Source organism: Balaenoptera musculus, chromosome 4, assembly GCF_009873245.2.
Source record: "Balaenoptera musculus isolate JJ_BM4_2016_0621 chromosome 4, mBalMus1.pri.v3, whole genome shotgun sequence".
NCBI classification, from domain to species: domain Eukaryota; kingdom Metazoa; phylum Chordata; class Mammalia; order Artiodactyla; family Balaenopteridae; genus Balaenoptera; species Balaenoptera musculus.
This window is the reverse complement of record NC_045788.1, coordinates 76,049,248-76,068,117: the sequence shown is the minus strand read 5'-3', so window position 1 is coordinate 76,068,117 and position 18,870 is coordinate 76,049,248. Positions and strand designations below refer to the sequence as shown.

At 50.8% G+C, this 18,870-nt stretch overlaps 1 protein-coding gene across 2 annotated transcripts in view; it reads right to left on the bottom strand.

Moving 5' to 3' along the window:
* Positions 1-18,870, bottom strand: part of ADCY5 (adenylate cyclase 5) — a 156,003-nt gene that overhangs the window by 58,402 nt on the left and 78,731 nt on the right. For both annotated transcript variants that reach the window (XM_036851447.1, XM_036851448.1), the window contains exons 2-3: positions 10,072-10,221; positions 6,282-6,403 (exon numbers count right to left, since the gene is read on the bottom strand). In XM_036851447.1, the coding sequence (XP_036707342.1) occupies positions 6,282-6,403; positions 10,072-10,221 (272 nt within the window). The remainder of the gene's footprint in view (positions 1-6,281; positions 6,404-10,071; positions 10,222-18,870) is intronic.

Sequence of the window (18,870 nt, the reverse complement as noted above, 5' to 3'; positions counted from 1 at the left end):
CACAGATAAACAAAATGTGGTAAATATATACAATGGAATATTATTCAGCCTTAAAAAAGTAAGGAAAACATGATACATTCTATAACATGAGTGAACCTTGAAGACATTAAGTGAAATAAGCCAGACACAAAAGGACACATACTGTATGATCCCATTTAAATGTAGTACCTGGAAATAGCCAAATACATAGAAAGTGGAATGGTGGTTGCCAGGGGCTGGGGGAAGTTGAGGAACGGGGAGTTAGTGTTTAATGAGTAGAGTTTCAGTTCTGCAAGATGAAAAGACTTCTGGAGACAGATGGTGGTGGGTGATGGTTGCACAACAATGTGAATGTTCTTAATACCACTGAACTGTACACTTAAAATGGTTAAAATGGTACATTTTATACTATGTATATTTTATCACAACAAAAATAATTAATTAGTTGATTGACTGATTGAAAGAAAAGACCCAACCCCAGTGGCTCCAGCTGGGCCATCAGCCACGTTCCCAGAGCACCAGGCTCAGCCCTACCTCACTGGTGAGGGCTGGATATTCCCTAAGGGACAAGCATGGTGTCTTCTCCTTCTACTCTGAGTCTTGTCTGGCACATAGTAGCAGCTCAATAAATGTTTGTGGAATGAATGAGAGGATAATATAAGACCACTTATATCTATAATTGATACAGAAGATGACAAGAAAAGAATACTTTTCTTAATATCAGGTTGGAGACAGGAAAGCTGCATGTTTGTGGGCCACACCTCTCGTCCATCTGCTAGCTGGGGACATGGAGAGGTAAACATTTTCAATCTCTGCCCACAGGGTGCACAATCCACCCACGGGTATCAGAGCACCGCAGACATTGCGGAGTGGTCATTATAATTCAGAACCATGCTGTAGCTGAGCCAGACGCCGGAGTGACCTGGGGACGCAGCCAAGCCCTTGAAGAAGACAGGAGAGGAGCCGATAACCTTAAAAGGGGGAGGTTGGGGAGAGACAGGGAAAGAAGGGAAGGGCGGGGGAAGGGCAGCCCTCCCCAGACCCTGCTACACACCCCCTGTGTAGGGTGAAGGTGTAACCTCACTTCCACCCCCAGGTCAGCAGCTCCTCTGCCAGGCCCCCAGCTCTAGCCCCACAGGGCTCCTGGGTCTCTGAGAATGAGGCTCTCATTCAAGCCAGTGAGTCAAGACCGCACCTCGCCCCGGCACTCCTTCAGCAGAGGACCAGCGCCCCCTGGAGGAGGTGGCCTTCTCTTCACTCCCACAAAGAGCAGAGTCTGGAATGATCCCACCATCTGCAACATGTAAAACCTAAGGGCTCCAGCGTACTGGCCAATCAAGTGCAGGTCTTTCTCATTCAGCAGGGACCCTTGCAGAAGCAGGGAACCCTTCAGTACCCTCTCAGGCCTGGCTGGGTGTTCCCTTCCTCCTGAAACCTCTGGGGTTACCTGACCTTGACTCTCACCTGGTCGCCTGCCCAGGAGCCTGCTCTGCTTCCACAGGGCAAACAGTGTGCAGCCACCTCCTGGGCCCGGCCGGGGCTTTACACGCTGCATGCCGTAGCTGCCCCTTCCAGCACCCCTGCAAGAAGCCCCAGGGCCCCCCTCCTACAGGCTCTGCTCCTCAGTGACTGAGAGGTGGGTGGTCTAGCACTGTATTCTGCCAGAATGCAAAGTCCATGTCGCCAGGTCACTACCCCCACTCCCCATGTGATACATCCCCAATTTACTAATCAACCTGTTGTTTGTGTGTCCTCCCAAACAGAAGGGGAGCTTCCCCATGACACAGACAGTGTCCCCCCCACCAATTGCCAGCACGGTCCTGCCTCTGGTTAAGTGTCTGAGAGCACAGCTGGTGATTCCCAGCGATGGAGGTAGAGGTGAAACCTCTGCTGAATGGATGAATGGAAGGACATCACCATTCCCATGTCACAGATGAGGAAACCGAGGCTTAGACTAGGTGACCTGCCCAAGTCCCCACAGCTACTAAGTGGCAGAGCGGGGTGTGAACTAGCCTGCTCAACACAGACACTCATCTACCTCCACAACGGTGACCTCTTGGCAGGGGTAACCCGGTGGCACCTGGGTTCTGGTTGCATCAGTACCTTTACTCTGCTCCCCCATGTGGTACGTTCTCTGGGTGTCCCTTCCTCCAACCCCCATCTGCCTCCCCCCCAGAGCAGAGCACCAGGAGCCCCCAGCCCAGAACAGCCTCCGATGACATGTCCTGGAGGCCCTTGTCCCAGGAGTAGGGATGGCACGACCCTCCTCTCACCCTGGCACTGTGGCTGCAGCAGGGCCAGATGTCTGGGGGGAGGTGAGGGTAGGCAGGAGGGCTCTCAGGTCACAGGTCTGAATCCAGCCATGGCCCCAGCCCCAACTGAGCTGTCCAGCAAGAGGGGCTGAAACATCTCCACCCGACACATCAGACAGGAGAGGCATCTGGGGGGCTCCACGGGGGTCTTGAGGGTTCCTTGGCCTCTGGCCTGCCTCAACCCGCAGCCAGTGGTGGCCCAGCACCAGAGCATCCAACAGGCTCCCCGGAATCCCGAGAATTGTATGCTGTGCAATGATCCTCCTCGGGGCCTGGGGAGAATGAGGCCATGGAAAGTGATGGGCACCTGTCCTGTCCCCCTTCCCTGCCCAGGCCAAACTCTCTGGCCACCCATTAGTCTCTTCTCTCCCTTAGATCCAGGCCCAAACTGTCACACCTCAGAGCTGATTTATTTTTCTTGTGGCCTTGCTCTCAGTGGGGTTAGAGAACAGCATGTCATCACCCTGTTTAAATATTACAACTCCACAGAGAATTGACGAATGTGACTCATCACCCTTCCACTCCAGATCGAGAATCCCCAGGCCTTTCTTTGCTGATAGGAGTGTGGTAATAATCATAATAATAACAGTAACAATAATAGCTGCTCCCAATTAGTGAACACTTGTTCTGTGCCAGATATTGTGCTAAGCGCTTTCCTCATATTATTTCATTTACTGTTTTTCTTTTTTTAAATAAATTTATTTATTTTATTTTTGGCTGCGTTAGGTCTTCGTTGCTGAGCGCGGGCTTTCTCTAGTTGCGGTGAGTGGGGGCTACTCTTCGTTGCGGAGCACAGGCTCCAGTAGTTGTGGCTCGTGGGCTCTAGAGCGCAGGCTCAGTAGTTGTGGCGCACGGGCTTAGTTGCTGCGTGGCATGCGGGATCTTCCCGGACCAGGGCTCGAACCTATGTCCACTGCATAGGCAGGCAGATTCTTAACCACTGCGCCACCAGGGAAGCCCTTCATTTCCTCTTTAACAAACCCTGTTAAGTAGGTACTTTTCCTATCCTATTATGCAGATGAGGAAACTGAGGTTCAGAGTGGCTCAATGCCTGTAACTTGCCCTGGTCACACAGCAGAGCCAGAATGACATGAAGGGCCTTGCCTAGGGCCCCAGGGCTAATCACTGGACCATGAGCCAAACCCCAAAGTGCATTTCTACACTGTGATGTCATCCCTCCACCTACTACTCAACCCCCAACCCAAGCCACAGGTTCAGCCCCAAACCAGAGACCAGAGCAAGCAATGTGTTTCCACCAAGAGCAGCACCCGGAGGCTGATGAAACAGGGAAGGGGCCCCAGCGGGATATTTGCATATGATTGCTCGCGGCTGGCCTCTGATGTGTACCAGCCACCCCTAGTCCTGGCAATTTCAGAGCCAGAATTATGTCTGTCCCCATGAAAATGATGGCATCTTAGCTTTTCTGTCCTTTCATCTCTTTCCTGATTGCTGTTATTGATCCTGAGCACATTCTAGAACAGACATTCCCCACCCCCCATGGCTGGGGTCTGATTCTGATTCTTGCCGTGCCGATGCTCTAGCCACTCTTGTGATTCTTGCATTGACCCGAAGTCACAGCCTTTGTGGGAGTGGAGGGGTGAGGGGGTGTCACCCAGAGGGTGGGCCACTCCGTAGGGCGGTCACTGCGGAAGAGGCCTGAGTCAGCCTCTCTGACCAAACCCTTTTGCTGGAGGGCTGCGGGCCCAAGAGCCAGCAACAGAGGGATGGGAAGTGAGATGAAGCCCCCCATTTGGGAGGACAGAGGGGTGAGAGGGCAAGGTACTGGACAGAGATGCAGAGGAGGCCAGACGTGGCAGATGTGCCAGCCAAGCCAGGCTGAGAACCTGTGCCTTGAATGCCAGACGGTTTCTGAGTGGTGAATTTTCTGGTTTTCCTTTGTGTTCCACTTTATAGTTTAGTAAATCTGCTGAAAGCTCTGCTGTGCTAAGAGCAATCGAGGAAAGCACCTTTTGTCCATGCTCTGCCTGGAACAGAGCAATGCCAGGGCCAGCGGCGTGGTGAAGACAGGACCAAGAGAGAAAATTACAAAGGGCAGAGCTCAGGGGTTTGTATGTGTTGGGACCACTTGGCGGGTCACTCCTTCCCACCTGAACTTTGGACCTCTGGGACTTGTTCTGATAAATAAGGCTGTTTCTTTACATGTCCTAAGGTGGGGCCCCCCAGATTTGAGGGGTAGCCATCAGACAGGTAAGGCCCTGTGGCTCCTCAGTCACACACACGCAGGTGGGAAGCCAAACCTCTCTCCTCCTCTCCTCTGAGTCCCCTCTTCCCTGAGGGCTCCCCAAGCCTCCTTCCTACAGAGTCATCCACGAACCCCTTCCGCTGGCATATAAAAAAAATCTGTCAAGTAGTCAGACCAGTTAAAAACTCCAATACCAAAAAGCTTTCTGGGGGCGATTCCCTCACTTAACTAGTTATGGATCTTGGACAAGTTAATCTCTGTGCCTGTTTATTCACCTGTTAAAAGGAGATAATAATAGTACCAACCTCTTGTATTTGTTGTGGGGATTAAGCGAATATACAAAAGCGCTTAGAACAGTGCTTGGGTTAAAGAAAGCTCTATACAAGCATTAACTATTGCCAGTGATTACTCCACCATGTGAGGACAGAGGCGGGTGTGAGGGGCCCAGGAGGGAAACCTCGCATCAGCACCACCTACCGAGGCCTGGACCCCACCTCCCTCTCGAGGTGAGCCCGCAGCCCCTCAGGACACCTCCTCGGCGTGGAGACTCGGCCGGGGCAGCTTTCTTCCTGAGAGCCCAAGGCTGCTGCTGGCCACACTCTCCCTGCCTGACAGTGGAGTGTGGGCGGGCGTCATGGGGGTGGGATACTCTGAAAACTGAAGACAAATATATTGTCCAGGTACTATTTTCTCCCAAAGGCTTCAAACCTGTCTTGGGAGCTGGATGGAGGACACACGGGCAGAATCGGCAGTGTCGGATTCCGGGGCACACTGGGGACTGGGCAGCTCTGTCCACTCTGCAAGACTACACATGCCCTCCCCACTCCTGCTGCCATCAGCCTCATCTCGAATGTGTGTATTTGTGTGTGCGTGCACGTGCACCCACGCACAATAATTTGTATTATTCTCTTTAACCCAAACTTGAAAATTCAGCCCAAACCTCCAAAATGTCCTCTTTACACCAACCTTAGAGGACTCATGGGTCCTAGGAAAACTCGCCCAGGGAAGAAGCAACCCTCTCGAAGGCAAACACAGCAGCTCCTTTTCTGGGCATATGGGAGGATTAGCAGGCTCTCCAGGAAGCCACGCTGGATGAAGGCCTCTGTATCGCTTCATGTCCCCATGGAACACAGAAGCAGATTTTGCACTCTGTTAATCTACATCTGTTTGCCTGTCCCCGCTGACAGAGCTTCCGTCTAGGGAAGCCGCAAGCACGCACTAAAAGGAGCGTGGGCTTCAAGGTGGGCCGACCTGGGCACACACCGCTTTACTACTCCTGGCTGAGTGACCTTGGGCGGGGGTCTTAGCCATTCTGAGCTGAGTCTCTAGACAAGGGATGTTAATAAGGGTCCCCACCCTGCAGGGTTGTCAGTCTCCTGACAGGATGAGCAATGCGGTGGATAATGCCTGGTACAGTGCCTGGCACACACTGGCTTAGAAGGCATGGAGGCTGCTGGACGGTGGTGAAGATTGAGACGATGATGGTGACATGTGGGTCCCAAGTCTGTACTTTCTGTCTCCCTTGTTAGGCTAGGAGTTTCCCCAAGAGCTGGTGGTGTTGCTTTCTCCTTTCTCCTCCTTGCTGCAGCCTCACCTCCTCCCCACCAATACTAATTCACTTAACAGACCTAGAGGGGCGGGGCTGGGGTGCCCCAGACAACACACATTCTAAAGCCACCAGACCACCCTGTTGGGCTGTGCCCTCTTGAAAGGGAAGGAAGGGACATGTCACCTCTTTTGGGGTTCAGTCTTCCCACCCTGCCTTTGCCCCCCAGCCTCACCCCTACCTCACGTTGTCATGTTTCTGGATGTAAATTTTATGGAACATCATATCCTCCTGTTTGGCATTGATGTCTGCTTTCATCTCCATGGCAACGTGACGGGGAAGGACAGACAGCAGGAGCCGCTCCTGGGGAGGGAAGCAGATGCTTTCATCACAGCTCCTCCCCCTGCCTGGCAGTCCCCTCCCCTCCCCAGGCTTCACTCCTCCCCACCTGAGCCCCCACCCACAGGGCCCTGGAAAACTTTTCAGGCTCTCCTGAAATTCATGGAGCTAACACTTTTGTGTGCTGGGTGTGGAATCATGCCCCAGGGCTACCTGGCCCCCATCTCCCTGGGACACCTCCTGGTTCTTCCACGTACATGGGGAAAAGTACTCCTGGTGAATCTGTAGTACCAGGCACCTCGGGTCAGAATCCTGGGTGTCACCTGAGACTTTGGGCAAATGACTGAACTTCTCTGAGCCTCCAGTTCCTTATCTATAAATAGGGATGGGGTTGTTGGGAGCTTTAGATGAGATTCGTTCAGTCACCAAATATTCACTGAGCACCTCCCATGTTCCTGGCGTCATGCCGGGTGCCAGGAGTGATAACCGTGAACGAGACAGGCAAAGTTCCTCCTTCACAAATTCCCAGTCTTGTGGGGCTACAGGTGCTACAGGGCACTGAGCAGGGTGACCTGACGTAGGCTGGGGAGAAGCAGGGTGGTCACAGAAGGCTTCGTGGGGACCAGAGGATGACGTGTGAAGGAGGGGGCTCCATTTCGACGTAGGGGATGGTGGCCCAGGAGGATGGGAGAGCTTGCTGACTTTGAGAAACCAAGAAATTAAGACCGGCTGAAGGGGAGGTTGGAGAAAAGCCAGGAGAGGGGCCAGGGCCACCCTGTGAAGTTGGGTAGGGTCATGGCAGCCCTTGATGGGGTCTGGACTTGGCCCCCTTTCTGTGTTCTCCTCCGGGGCCTGCCTGCTCCGAGAGGTCCAACCTCTACCTGCACCCTCTGTAGCCCCCGCCCCACACCAGGCGCTCTGCCAGGCTCGCTCACGAATCCTCTCATCTGGAACCTTTCCTCCTGGCTGTCTCCAGCCCTCCTCATTCTCGCTCCACTCCTTCAGCACCGGAAGCTGGGCCGCTCTCTCACGTGGCCCTAAGACTCTTCTGCTGCTCCTGTATCCGTCTAGTTCCCCTCCCTCCTCCTGGCCTCCGGGAGCAAGGTTTCCATCAGCACCTCCACTGCTCACCTCCCACGCCCGCTCCCTCGTCCGGTTGCCCGCCTATGTCTTGCCACCAGCACCTGACATCATGCCCACACCATGCTCACCACGCTCCCGATGCTTCTTCTTCTCAAGTTCCCTGCCTTTGTCCATGGCACCCCGGTCCTCCTGATCACGAAGGTCAAGGCCTTGCTCCTCAACTAGAATCACCATCCTCAAGTACTGCTGCTAACCTACCTCAGGCTCAGCCCCGTCCCAGGAGGAGGGTCCTGGCTCCAGCTTCCAGCATCCCCTCGCCACCCTGGGCCTTCTTATAGAGCCCCCGATCACTCTGCATTTCAATGTCAATGGTCTGTTACCGGGGTCTCCCTGAGGGTGGGAACTGTGTCTTGTTCAGCTCCAGAGCTGACAGCCTTATGCTTAGGAAACTCTGGTGGACTAGTGCGGAATGGTGCTCTCTGTGGGCTGGTCTGGCCTCCCCAGACATCAGTGCACACGGCCATTAAAGGCCATTTCATATTTACTGAACTCTCAGTGAACAGCTACTGGTGATAAAAATATCAATATAAACTAAAGGACAATTCTGTGGAAATACAGGATGACTGGGAGAAAGTGTGCTACAAATTGTTTAGATTCATGAGAGACCTTCCTACATTTATAACTAGCTCTGGGGCTGAGGGCCAGGATGGGTGGGCAGGGGGTGGCTGGGGAACAGTGCTGAGTCCCCTCATCAGGTGGCACCTAGGCGCATCCTCAGATCTAAGATCCTTTTCTGCAGAGGGCAGGGGAGGCTTGACTCTGGGCCCCGGCTAGGTGAGGAGTGCCTGTCCCCTGAAAGCATGCCTCCCCTCCCCAGTACCTTGGCCTGAAACATGGCATGACAAACATATTTTCTCCCCCAAATCCCTGTGGATTTTCTGGAATGTCCAGCCTGGCCAGGGCCAGTGCAAGTAAACTGTGAGGCACTGTAAATGCTAATTTTACTGGAGAAGGGACGAGGCCCAGGAGTGAGGGGGGGGACACTTCCTAATCCAGAAGGGGAAGGAAGGTATCCTGATCTCACGTGAGAGATGCTGGGGTCTGGAACAGGGATGAGAGGGGGGCTTTTGAGGCAGGTGGGAGCTTGGGGGTGAGCAGGGTGCAGAGAGGTGAGGTAAGCTTGTCAAGAAGAGACAGTGGGAAGACTCAGGGACACCCCTGGGAACAGGTTGCATTCAAGAGGCTGGACCTGGAGCCCAGATGGGGCCAAGAGAGCACATGGGAAGGCCAGGCCTCAGACTGGACAGCCTGAGCTGGGGACTTAGCCAGGCACAGCGGCCGGGCGCGGGGCTGGAAGGGAAGCAGGGGCAGGTGGTGACTGGGGGAGGGCCTGGAGAGGCTCAGCAGAGCTCTCCCCCCGGCTCAGCCATCTGGATGTCACCAGCCGTGGGCTGAATCCAGACAGAGGCAGAGAGGTCCTCACACTGCGGCAAACTCTGTGCTCGTGGGGTGTCCACAGCGCACACGCCGTGCTGGGCAGGAGCGCACAGATGACTACTGCCGTCCAGGCCTCCGGCTCCCTGTCCTCACGATCGAAGGCAGACCTCCGTGTTTACACCTGTCGTCGGCCGACACAGTGTGCAGCACAGAAGAGGACCTCGCCAGTGTTCGTGCAGGGTTTGGCGAGACACGAACCTAAGAAGATAGGGAGGCCCCTCTGCTTTGGAGTAACCTTGTCTCTGAGAGCCGGGACGAGTCCAGGTCCAGTGGGAACCCCAGCACCCTGCTGACCTGCCCACTCTCCCCCTGGGGTCTCCCTCCGGGCCTGCTGTCTGGGAGCCAGGCGCAGTCTCAGAGATCCCAAGCTTCTATCTGGTTCACACACAGGAAGAAGACACAGTGGTGAGCCAGCCAGACCTGAACCCCAAACAGGACACCCCCAGGATGCCAGGCAGGGAACCCTGACAAGTCCTCAGTCCCTGCCCCGCCTCAGCCAGAGGATACACAGGGGCAGGTCCCTCTGCCCAGGGCTCACGGGGAGAAGCCCCCGAGTCTGTGAGCTGCATGAATGGCCTGCCTCCTGGCCCAGGAGTCCTCTGAGGGTGAGGTTTAGGGTGAGACACAGTCGTCTTCCTTTCTCTGAACTAACCAAACCCCAGAGCTCATCACAGAGGAAGTGCCTAGTGAGGGTGTCACAGGGGCTGACAGCTCGGTCTCCTCTCCTCCTCCCTCCCCCCTCGCCTGGCGGGCACCTTAATCCCAGGAGGGAATGCTGACGCTCTCACCACCCCAACTCATCAGCCCCTGGGGAGAGGTGGAGGGCTGTTTCCTGCCGCCAGAGCTGCTTGGTTTGCTTGCAAACCCCAGGGAGACTGAGGAGGCAACAGGCAAGGGCAGGGCTAGAGCTGGTTCTCCAGAGCCTCCCCTAGAGCATTCCCACAGAGCCAGGAACGCTGGGCTCCCTCCAGGGGAAACGTTCCCCACAGGCTGGGCCCCCCCCGCAGGGAGGCGGGGCTGGCCAGCTGCCCTGAGCACAGCTGGTGGGCAGGCAGCAGCTGGGCCGAGGCGGGCTCCCTGCCAGCTGTGCAGGGCAGGAGGGCCTCACTCACCTGCTGCTGGTTCTCCCGCTGCGAGTGCAGCCGAGCCTGGATGCACTCCCGGGTCTCCTGGAAGGCCTGTCTCTGGGAGACCTCAGCTGGGTAGTGGGTGCAGACGCCCACGATGTTGGTGCAGGAGAAAATGAGGACATTGGAGACGAGCTGCAGAGGGAGAGACGAGGACACGGAGCTCAGGCCTGGAGCAGGCACCAGGCACTGGAGCCCCAGCCATGATCCTCCCAGGCCCAGAGCTCAGAGCCCCCAGGCCCCAAGGTAGCAAACGCACACCTAGCTGCCCGCAAACAAATGCCAAGGGCACCCACCTGCAGCCAACAGCTGGGAGTCGCCAAGTGTCATCAGTCAGGCTCTCTGATGTCCTCAGAGCCTAAAGCTTGGCTGGCCTGGGACAGAATATGGCCCTAAGGATGCTGAGTCACTGAATACTCATACTGGCCATGTCCACGGTACCACAGGCTAAAAGGTTAGGTGTCTTGGGGATGCTGTGACAGAGCTGTGTGTGTTGGGGGCGGCAAGGGCACTGCAGGGAAGGCTCTTTCAGGGGGACAGGGTTTCATTGTTTGAAAGTGCGACAGGGTCCACATAGCACAAAGGGCTGCTCTTCCACAGAGAGGCCTTAGCTGGCTCTTCCCCAGGGATCAGCTCCAAGAAGCAAATACTTGCTGATACCCAGCGCTGTGTGAAGTCCTCTGGGGACTGAGGGAAGGATGAGGTCCCTGGCCAGCAGGGATCAGTGTCCACACAGGTCCCATCTCCTTCTCTGCACCAGCACCAGGGCCTCCTGACGACCCCACCAGCACACCTGCCGGCGAGCACCCACCATTACCCCCACTCCTCACGGATGCCCTCCTCTGTGCTGACAGAGATGTGTGTGGAGAAAGGCCACTGTCCCTCGGGTCGGAGACAAGGCTGGAATTCTTTTGAAAGCAAAACTTACTGAAAAGCTAAGGGAAAACACAACTCAACCCACAAAAGCAGGGTTGACATAGCACATTCCAGGTCCTGGCAAACGTGCTGTTTGGTCAGAACTTCCCTTGGCAGGTACAGCTCCTGGGGTATCTGGGTAAACAGATCCTGGTCCTGCCCTTGCCTCAGGCCGTACCGGACAGAAGCCACACAAAGAGGCTCAGCTTTCTAGGCCTCAATCACTCCCTCCAAACATTTAGTTCTTAGTCCCAACTGCAGAAGGGGAGCCCAGGCCGACCCCTGCACCTTCGGCTGTGGCTCCTCCAGCCCCCCAGAGCCCGGCATTGGTCTCTAGTCCATTTATCTATTTGGATCCCAAAGAGCCTCCCTCTGGGACTTCAGCTGCCTGGCAGTGACTGGCAGCAGCTCCCACACTCTTCTTCCAGGGTGTCTCTGGACCTAGAAGTCCTGTCCTTGGCTCTGCTCTGCGTTCTACCTGAAGGCTTTCCCCAGCCCAGCTCTGAGGTGGCCCTGACCTCCACCCAGGCTCTCAGGCCCAGAGCCATGTGGGCTCCATAGCGGATGTGGTGCCACCTTTCCCTGGAGACATCCTATACCATGTCTGTCCCAGTCCATGCACAGAAAGAGACCTTTCCTCTCCCATCTCAGTCTTGCTCTCTCCTCGGCTACACAAAAAATTCTGGTTTTCTGGCTGAAGGACACTGTGGGCTCCCCTCAAGCACCTCCTGGCTACCCTCCAGATGCCTCCCTGAGGAGCCTTCAGGGAAGGGGCAAACTCAGATTACCAGCTCCACCAGCTCTACCAACTCTGCTGCTCACTCACAGCCCCCCAACCAACCTCAGCCACCCCTGAATCCTACCACTGTCATCTTATGTAAACACACTGCAGAGAAAAACCCAACCTATTTATCACAAGCAAAGAAGACCCCTGCTCTACGGAAGCTTACAGTCCAGTTGAGGAGATAAGCGGTCAAGACTGACAGAGAACCAGCAACAGGAAGCAGAAACTGACTCATGCCAAGCAAGAGGGAGCGGAAGAGAGCACAGAGTGAGGAGAGACCCCTGGGTGGGCCCGGGCGCCCTGGGCCTGCGGTTAGGGGCAAGTTTGCCGAGGCTGGCAGACATAAGAAAGGGCGTCCCTTGAGAGAGCATCCAGGAAGCTCAGGCTTGCGAGGTACTCAGGGTCCTTGAGTAAATAACCCAGGCTCTCTGATCCTGAGGGAAAGTCCACAGAGAGGAGATGGAGCTGGAAAGGCAGACTGGAGCCAGAATGAAGAGGCATCTGAATGTTAGGCTGAGAAGTCCTGGCACAATCCTACAACAGGAGCCACGAACACTGCTGAAGCAAAGAACGGCAGGATGAGCACACAGCTTCAGGAAGATTCATCAGGGGCAAGAGTAATGCAGGGAGTTGAGAGATGGGTCAGGAGGCTACCACAGAAGCCCAAAGTATGAGGGAACAAAGACCTACATGAGGCTGGGGGCTGGCAAGGCAGAGCTGACTCAGAAAGAAGAGCCCCCAAGAGCAGGGAAGAAACAGACTGCAGCCTGCAGTATGAAGCAGTGCAATGACTGTGAAGAGAGACCCCGAGGACACACCTCCTGGACGTCGCTGGGGACCACTGAGAGAGGGCTAAGGAGAGAGAATGAGATGAGGAGGTGGAGGCTGAAGGTGCAGACTACAGGGAATTCTGAAGAATGTTCTCTTTAGGGGATATCTTTTGAAAAGTGAGAGGAAGGTGCCAGACGATAAAAAAAGGAGGAGAAACTGGAAAGGAGAATATGAGGAGTTACCCTCAGACAGAATAATGCGGCATGATAATGCAACATGGCCAAGTGGGGTTTATCCCAGGAAAGGAAGGCTGTTTCAACATCAAAAATCAATGTAATTCACCATATTAACAGACTAAATAGAAAACCATATGGTTATTTCAATAGTTACTGAAAAAGTATTTGACAAAACTTAACATCTATGCAAGATTTTTAGTTTAATTTAATTTTTTTATTTTTTTGGCCGCACTGTGCAGCATTGGGATCTTAGTTCCCCCACCAGGGATCGAACCAGCATCCCCTGCACTGGAAACATGGAGTCTTAACTGCTGGACCACCAGGGAAGTCCCTATACAAGATTTTTTTTTTAAACTCTTAACAAATTAGGAGTAGAAGGGAAATTCCTCAATCTGATCAATGGCATATGCAAAAACCTATAGCTAACATCATACTTAATGGTGAAAGAGTGAATGTCTTCCCCTAAGACCAGGAACAAAGCGAGATTGTCCTCTCTCATTACGTGTATTCAACATCATATTGGAGGTCCTAGGCCATGCAATAAGATAAGAGAAAAAAATAAAATACATACAGATTGGAAAGGAAGAAATAAAACTGTCTATATTTGCAGATGACATGTTTGTCTATGTAGAAAATCCCAAAGAATCTACAAAACAGCTACCAGAATTAATAAGCAAGTTTAGAAATACAAAGATACTGATCACAGGAAACAAGGTCAATATACAAAAAAGGAACTGTATTTCTACAGGCAAGCAACAATCAGAAGTGAAATTTTTTTAAAGTGCCATTTATATATCACCAAAACTATGAAATATTTATCCATAAATCTAACAAAATATTGCAAACCTGTTCACTGAAAACTATAAAACACTGATGAAAGAAAATTTAAAAGACCTAAATAAATGGAGAGACATACCATGTGCATGTATTGGAAAACTCAGTATTGTTCAGATGTCAATTCTCCCCAAACTGATGTATAGATGCAACATAATCATAATCAAAACCCAACCAGGGTTTTTAAAAAGAAATTGACAAGCTGACTCTAAAATTTATATGGAAAAGCAAAACAACTAGCATAGCCAAAACAATTTTGAAGAAGATGAACCAAGTTGGAAGACTCACACTACTCAATTTTAAGACTGACTATAAAACTACAGTAATTAATCTAGTGCAGTACTGGCTTAAGGATAGAAATATAGATCAATGGAATAGAATTGAGAGTCCAGAAATAAACCCTTACATTTATGGTTTGCTGATTTTTAACAAGAGTACCAAGACAATTCAATGGGAAAAGAATAGTCTTTTTAGCAAATGATACTGAGATAACTTCATATCCACATGCAAAAAAATGAAGTTGCACCTCATAACTCATACCATATACAAAATTAACTCAAAGTGGATCAGAGACCTAAACATGAGAGCTACAGTTATAAAACTCTTAGAAGAAAATATAGGAATAAATCTTCATGACCTAGGATTAGGCAATGATTTCTTAGACATTACACCAAAAGCACAAATGATAAAAGATAAAAAAAGAGATAAACTGCCCTTCATCAAAGTTAAGAAGTCCTGTGCTTCTAAAGGAACCATCAAGAAAGTGAAAAGACAACCCACAGAATGGGAGAAAATATCTGCAAATCATTTATCACACCTTTATTTTTGACAAATATACAAAGGCAACTAAATGGAGAAAGGATAATCTTCTCAGCAAACGGTGCCAGAATAATTGGATACCCATATGATTAACTCAAAATATACAAAAATTTACTCAGAACAGTTCATAGGCCTAAATGTAAAACCTAAAACTATTAAACTTCCAGAAGAAAACACAAGACTTTGGGTTAGGCAAAGCTTTCTTATATACCACAGCAAAACACGATCCATAAAAGAAAAGAAATGATAAATTGATAAATCAGACTTCATCAAAATTAAGAACATTTGCCTTCAAAAGACACTGTTAAGAAAATGAAAAGACAAGCAGCAGAATGGGAAAAATTATTTGTAAATCATATATCTAATAAAAAGACTTGTATCCAAAATTCATAAAGAGCTCTCAAGTCAAAAATAAGAAAACCAACAACCCACTTTTTAAAAGAGCAAAATATTTAAGTAGACAATTCACCAAAGAAGATATAAGGATGACAAATAAGCACAGGGAAAGATGCTCAAAATCATTAGCCATTAGGGAAATGCAAATTTTAAAAAAACAATGAGATACTACTAAACACTACTAGAATGGTTAAAATAAAATAAAATAGAAAACGAAAAGAAAAGAAGAAAGAACTGCCAACACTGGTACAGGTAAGAGTGTGCAGCAACTGGAACTCTCATACCTTGCTAGTAGGAATGAAAAATGGTACAGCCACCTTGGGAAACATTCTGGCATTTCTCATACTTCTGCCTGCCATATGACCAGCAACCTCACTCCTAGGTATCTGTCCAAATCAAATGAAAAGTTATGTTCACACAAAAATCTGTGCAGGAATGTTTATGGAATACTACCCATCTATAAAATGGAACAATCTAGTGATAACACACAACATGAACTAGTCTTAAATACATTATGCTGAGTGAAAGAAGCCACACTCAAAAGGCTACATACTATATGATTCCATTTATATGGCATTCTGGAAAAGATAAAACTGCAGGGACTGAAAACAGATCAGTGGTTGCCAGGAGGCAGGGGGAGAGGTTGACTAAAAGGGGCAGCAGGAGGAAATCTTTCCGGGTGATGGAGCTGTTCCATATCATGATTGTGTTGGTAGTTACACATCTATATGCCTCTGTCAAATCCACAGAACTGTACACCAGAGAAGCTGAATTCTACTGCATGTAAATTATACTTTAATAAAGAAAGGACAGGACTAAGATCCAGGAGGGACTAGCAGAGAGAATATGAGGAGCCGGCTGGACAGGGAAAGGGCAGACTTTCCTCTCTCTGAGGCCAGAAGGAGGGACCAGACTCTATTCTGAGACATGATCTCCGAAGTAATTATCAACTGGCCGATGCTGTATCTCAGTACTAATCCTCCTGACCTCTCCTACTGTAACCTTACTCCTCCTGCAGCCAGAAGGCCAATAGCAACAGACGGTGCAAATCCAGGTAAAATGACGCGCTGTAACCCAATAGGGTCCAAATGGCTTGGCTAAGCTTAGCATGCCTCAGTGTTCCTCTCTCCCATTCACTAAACACACAATGGGGGGAGCAGGAAGAGAGTGCTGGGTATGAGAGAGGGGTCTTGAGCAAGGCCCCATTGGGAAGGGTGATTTCAGCAAATTGGACCTGAGAGTGAAAAAGAGATTAACACATCAAACAAACACACACACACACCACACACACTCACACACACACACGCCACCCATCAAAAAAGCAGGAATCTGTGTGCCAGGTTTTAATAGATGCTAAGGCCACTGTGCGGACACTAAGGTTATGAATGGAGAGGAAACGTCAGTAAAATCTGATGGAATTCTGCTTACAGCCTTCCAGGAAGGCGTTTGTAGCTTAAAAATGATCTCACACCTCAGGCACAAGGGTCTAAATGCTGACCAGCTTTCTTCTCTACTAAAAATAATTATCAAATATTGAGCTCCTTCATATGTCCTTATGTAAAATACTTAATTAGTAAATAATAGCAGGTTATCATTCACAACAAGTAAGCAAGGCCTAATTAAGGGTTTGTTGGTTTTCCTTGTGCCGACCTCACAGGACATGTCCAACCACATGGAAGATGCGTGTGTGTGTGTGTGTGTGTGTGTGTGTGTGTGTGTGTGTGTGTGTGTGTGAAGGGATACCTACATTACACCAGGTGGAGTAACAGGGACACCTGACAATACAGCAAACCTCAGCCCTGGCAGTGGCCTCAGCATTTGCTTTTTAAAACCAGGCCTGCATATGGTTTGGGTCTGGGAGGTCCCAGGACCACACCAGGAGAAAACCCCGTGAGTGGGGAATGTTTGGAATTCTGGTCTCCTAGTGGAAACCCAGAGGAGATGCCTAGGCATATGTACAACTCCGCTGGCATTTCTAAAACCCCAGCACTTCAGAAACCCAATCTTTGGCTGTCTGTAGGCTGCAGGTTTGATTTGGCCACAAGTGAAGTGACAGTCCTCAGTGTATGCAGTGTCTCCATGGCAAAGGTTGAAAGGACTCCCAGCAGCTTGCCTTGGGCACTGCCACCCTTGCTGCCTCTTCTCTCTGAGTTTTCAGGGGGGACCCAAGGGCCCACTGCCATAGGCCTGCTACTAACCAGTCCTGAGAAAGGCACAAGGCAAAGAGGAATGAGGAATGAACGGTTTGGAATAGAAGGAAATAAGTTGGGGAAGACCCCCTCACAATCTGCTATTTTGCATGAATTCTGTTCTGGACAAGTCAGCTTGCCCTTGCAAGGTGGTTCACAGGGTGGATCTGGTGGTGGTGGTAGGAGATGGGGAATCAGAATTCCCCAGGGAGCCAGATTTGGTGACTGGGGAGAGGGGTCAAGATGTTCAGTTATATTTGAATTTCAGATAAACAACAATTTTTTTTTAGTATAAGTATGTCCCGTGCAATATTGGGGACATACACGACAAAATTATTTGTTTATCTGAAATTCAAGTTTAACTGGGCGACTATATTTTCACTGGCAACCCTAACAGGGAGCCCTTTCAAACCTGCCCTCTCCCAGCTCTGACACCACCCGCCTTGGCTGAGCCCCAGCACACTAAGGGTGACCCAGCTCCCACTCCAGCCCACTTCCTCTTCCAGATCCTCTTCCACCCTCAGTGGCTCCTGCACAGATAGACTAGAGTAATTCCTCTTCACATCAGGGCCTGAAATCACCCCACTTAAGTGCAAGTCAAAGCTGAGATCTAATTTTCTAAATCCACCCACCTGGACCCAGGGGGCTAGACCACCTCAGGGCCCTGGGGGCTGAGGACCAGCTCCCCAGTACTCTGCAGCTGTGACCTGGGACTCCAGCCTTAAAGACAGGCAGTTTACAAACACACAAAACTAGCAACCAAATGAGTCCCAAATAAAAGGAGCTGACAAGCAGGACAAGGGCTCCTTCTGCCTGTCCCAGATTTCATTTCTCCTGCGTGGTGCTGGTGGGAAGCTTGGGGGACCTCGGTGGAATCCCATTATGATGTAAAATAAATCAAGGAAGGATAATCTTAAATTATATACTGAGAAGGCATATCAGCAGGGTTTCTTGTATACTGTACCATGCTCGATTAGGTGCTAAATGGCTTTTTAAAAATATTACATATTTTAACTTTTTTTCATCATAGTGATGCCTCTTTTAAAATTTTTCCTTTACAGAGAATGAAGATTGCTGTACTTGTTTTGGTGATCAAAGCCACATTATCTCTGCCTGAAGGTTCCTGTGATGAGGTCCTCTTTCATAGATGTGGCTGGTCCATCTCAATGGCTCTGGACAAACAAGACCAGAGTCTCCACTCACTTCATTCTTGCTAGGGTTCTGCCCAGGTGGCACCCCCTCCTCCTCTCCATTCCAGCCAGGATCTAGCTGCTCAGTGCTTGTCAATCTCTCCTGCACTGGAATCCTCTATGCAACTATCCTCTATGTCAGAGATCCTCATATCCCCTTATATCATGACACTTTCCTGCTCAAAAGCCCACCAGTAAAATAAAGCCCACACTCTTGTGCTGGTATTAAGATTCTACAAGTCTCATTGTGGGCCACATTCCCCTTCTCCTCACTACCCCAACCATATGGGCTACTCACTGCCTCTGGCAATACCAATCTACAATGTGATTCTAAAAGTACAATGTTCGGGACTTCCCTGGTGGCGCAGTGGTTAAGAATCTGCCTGCCAATGCAGGGGACAAGGGTTCAATCCCTGGTCTGGGAAGATCCCACATGCTGTGGAGCAACCAGGCCCACGTGCTGCAACTAATGTAGCCCACGTGCTCTGGGGCCCACAAGCCACAACTACTGAGCCTGAGTGCTGCAACTACTGAAGCCCCCTCCTAGAGCCCGTGCTCCGCAACAAGAGAAGCCACCGCAATGAGAAGACCACGCACCGCAACGAAGAGTAGCCCCCTCTCATCACAACTATAGAAAGCCCGTGCACAGC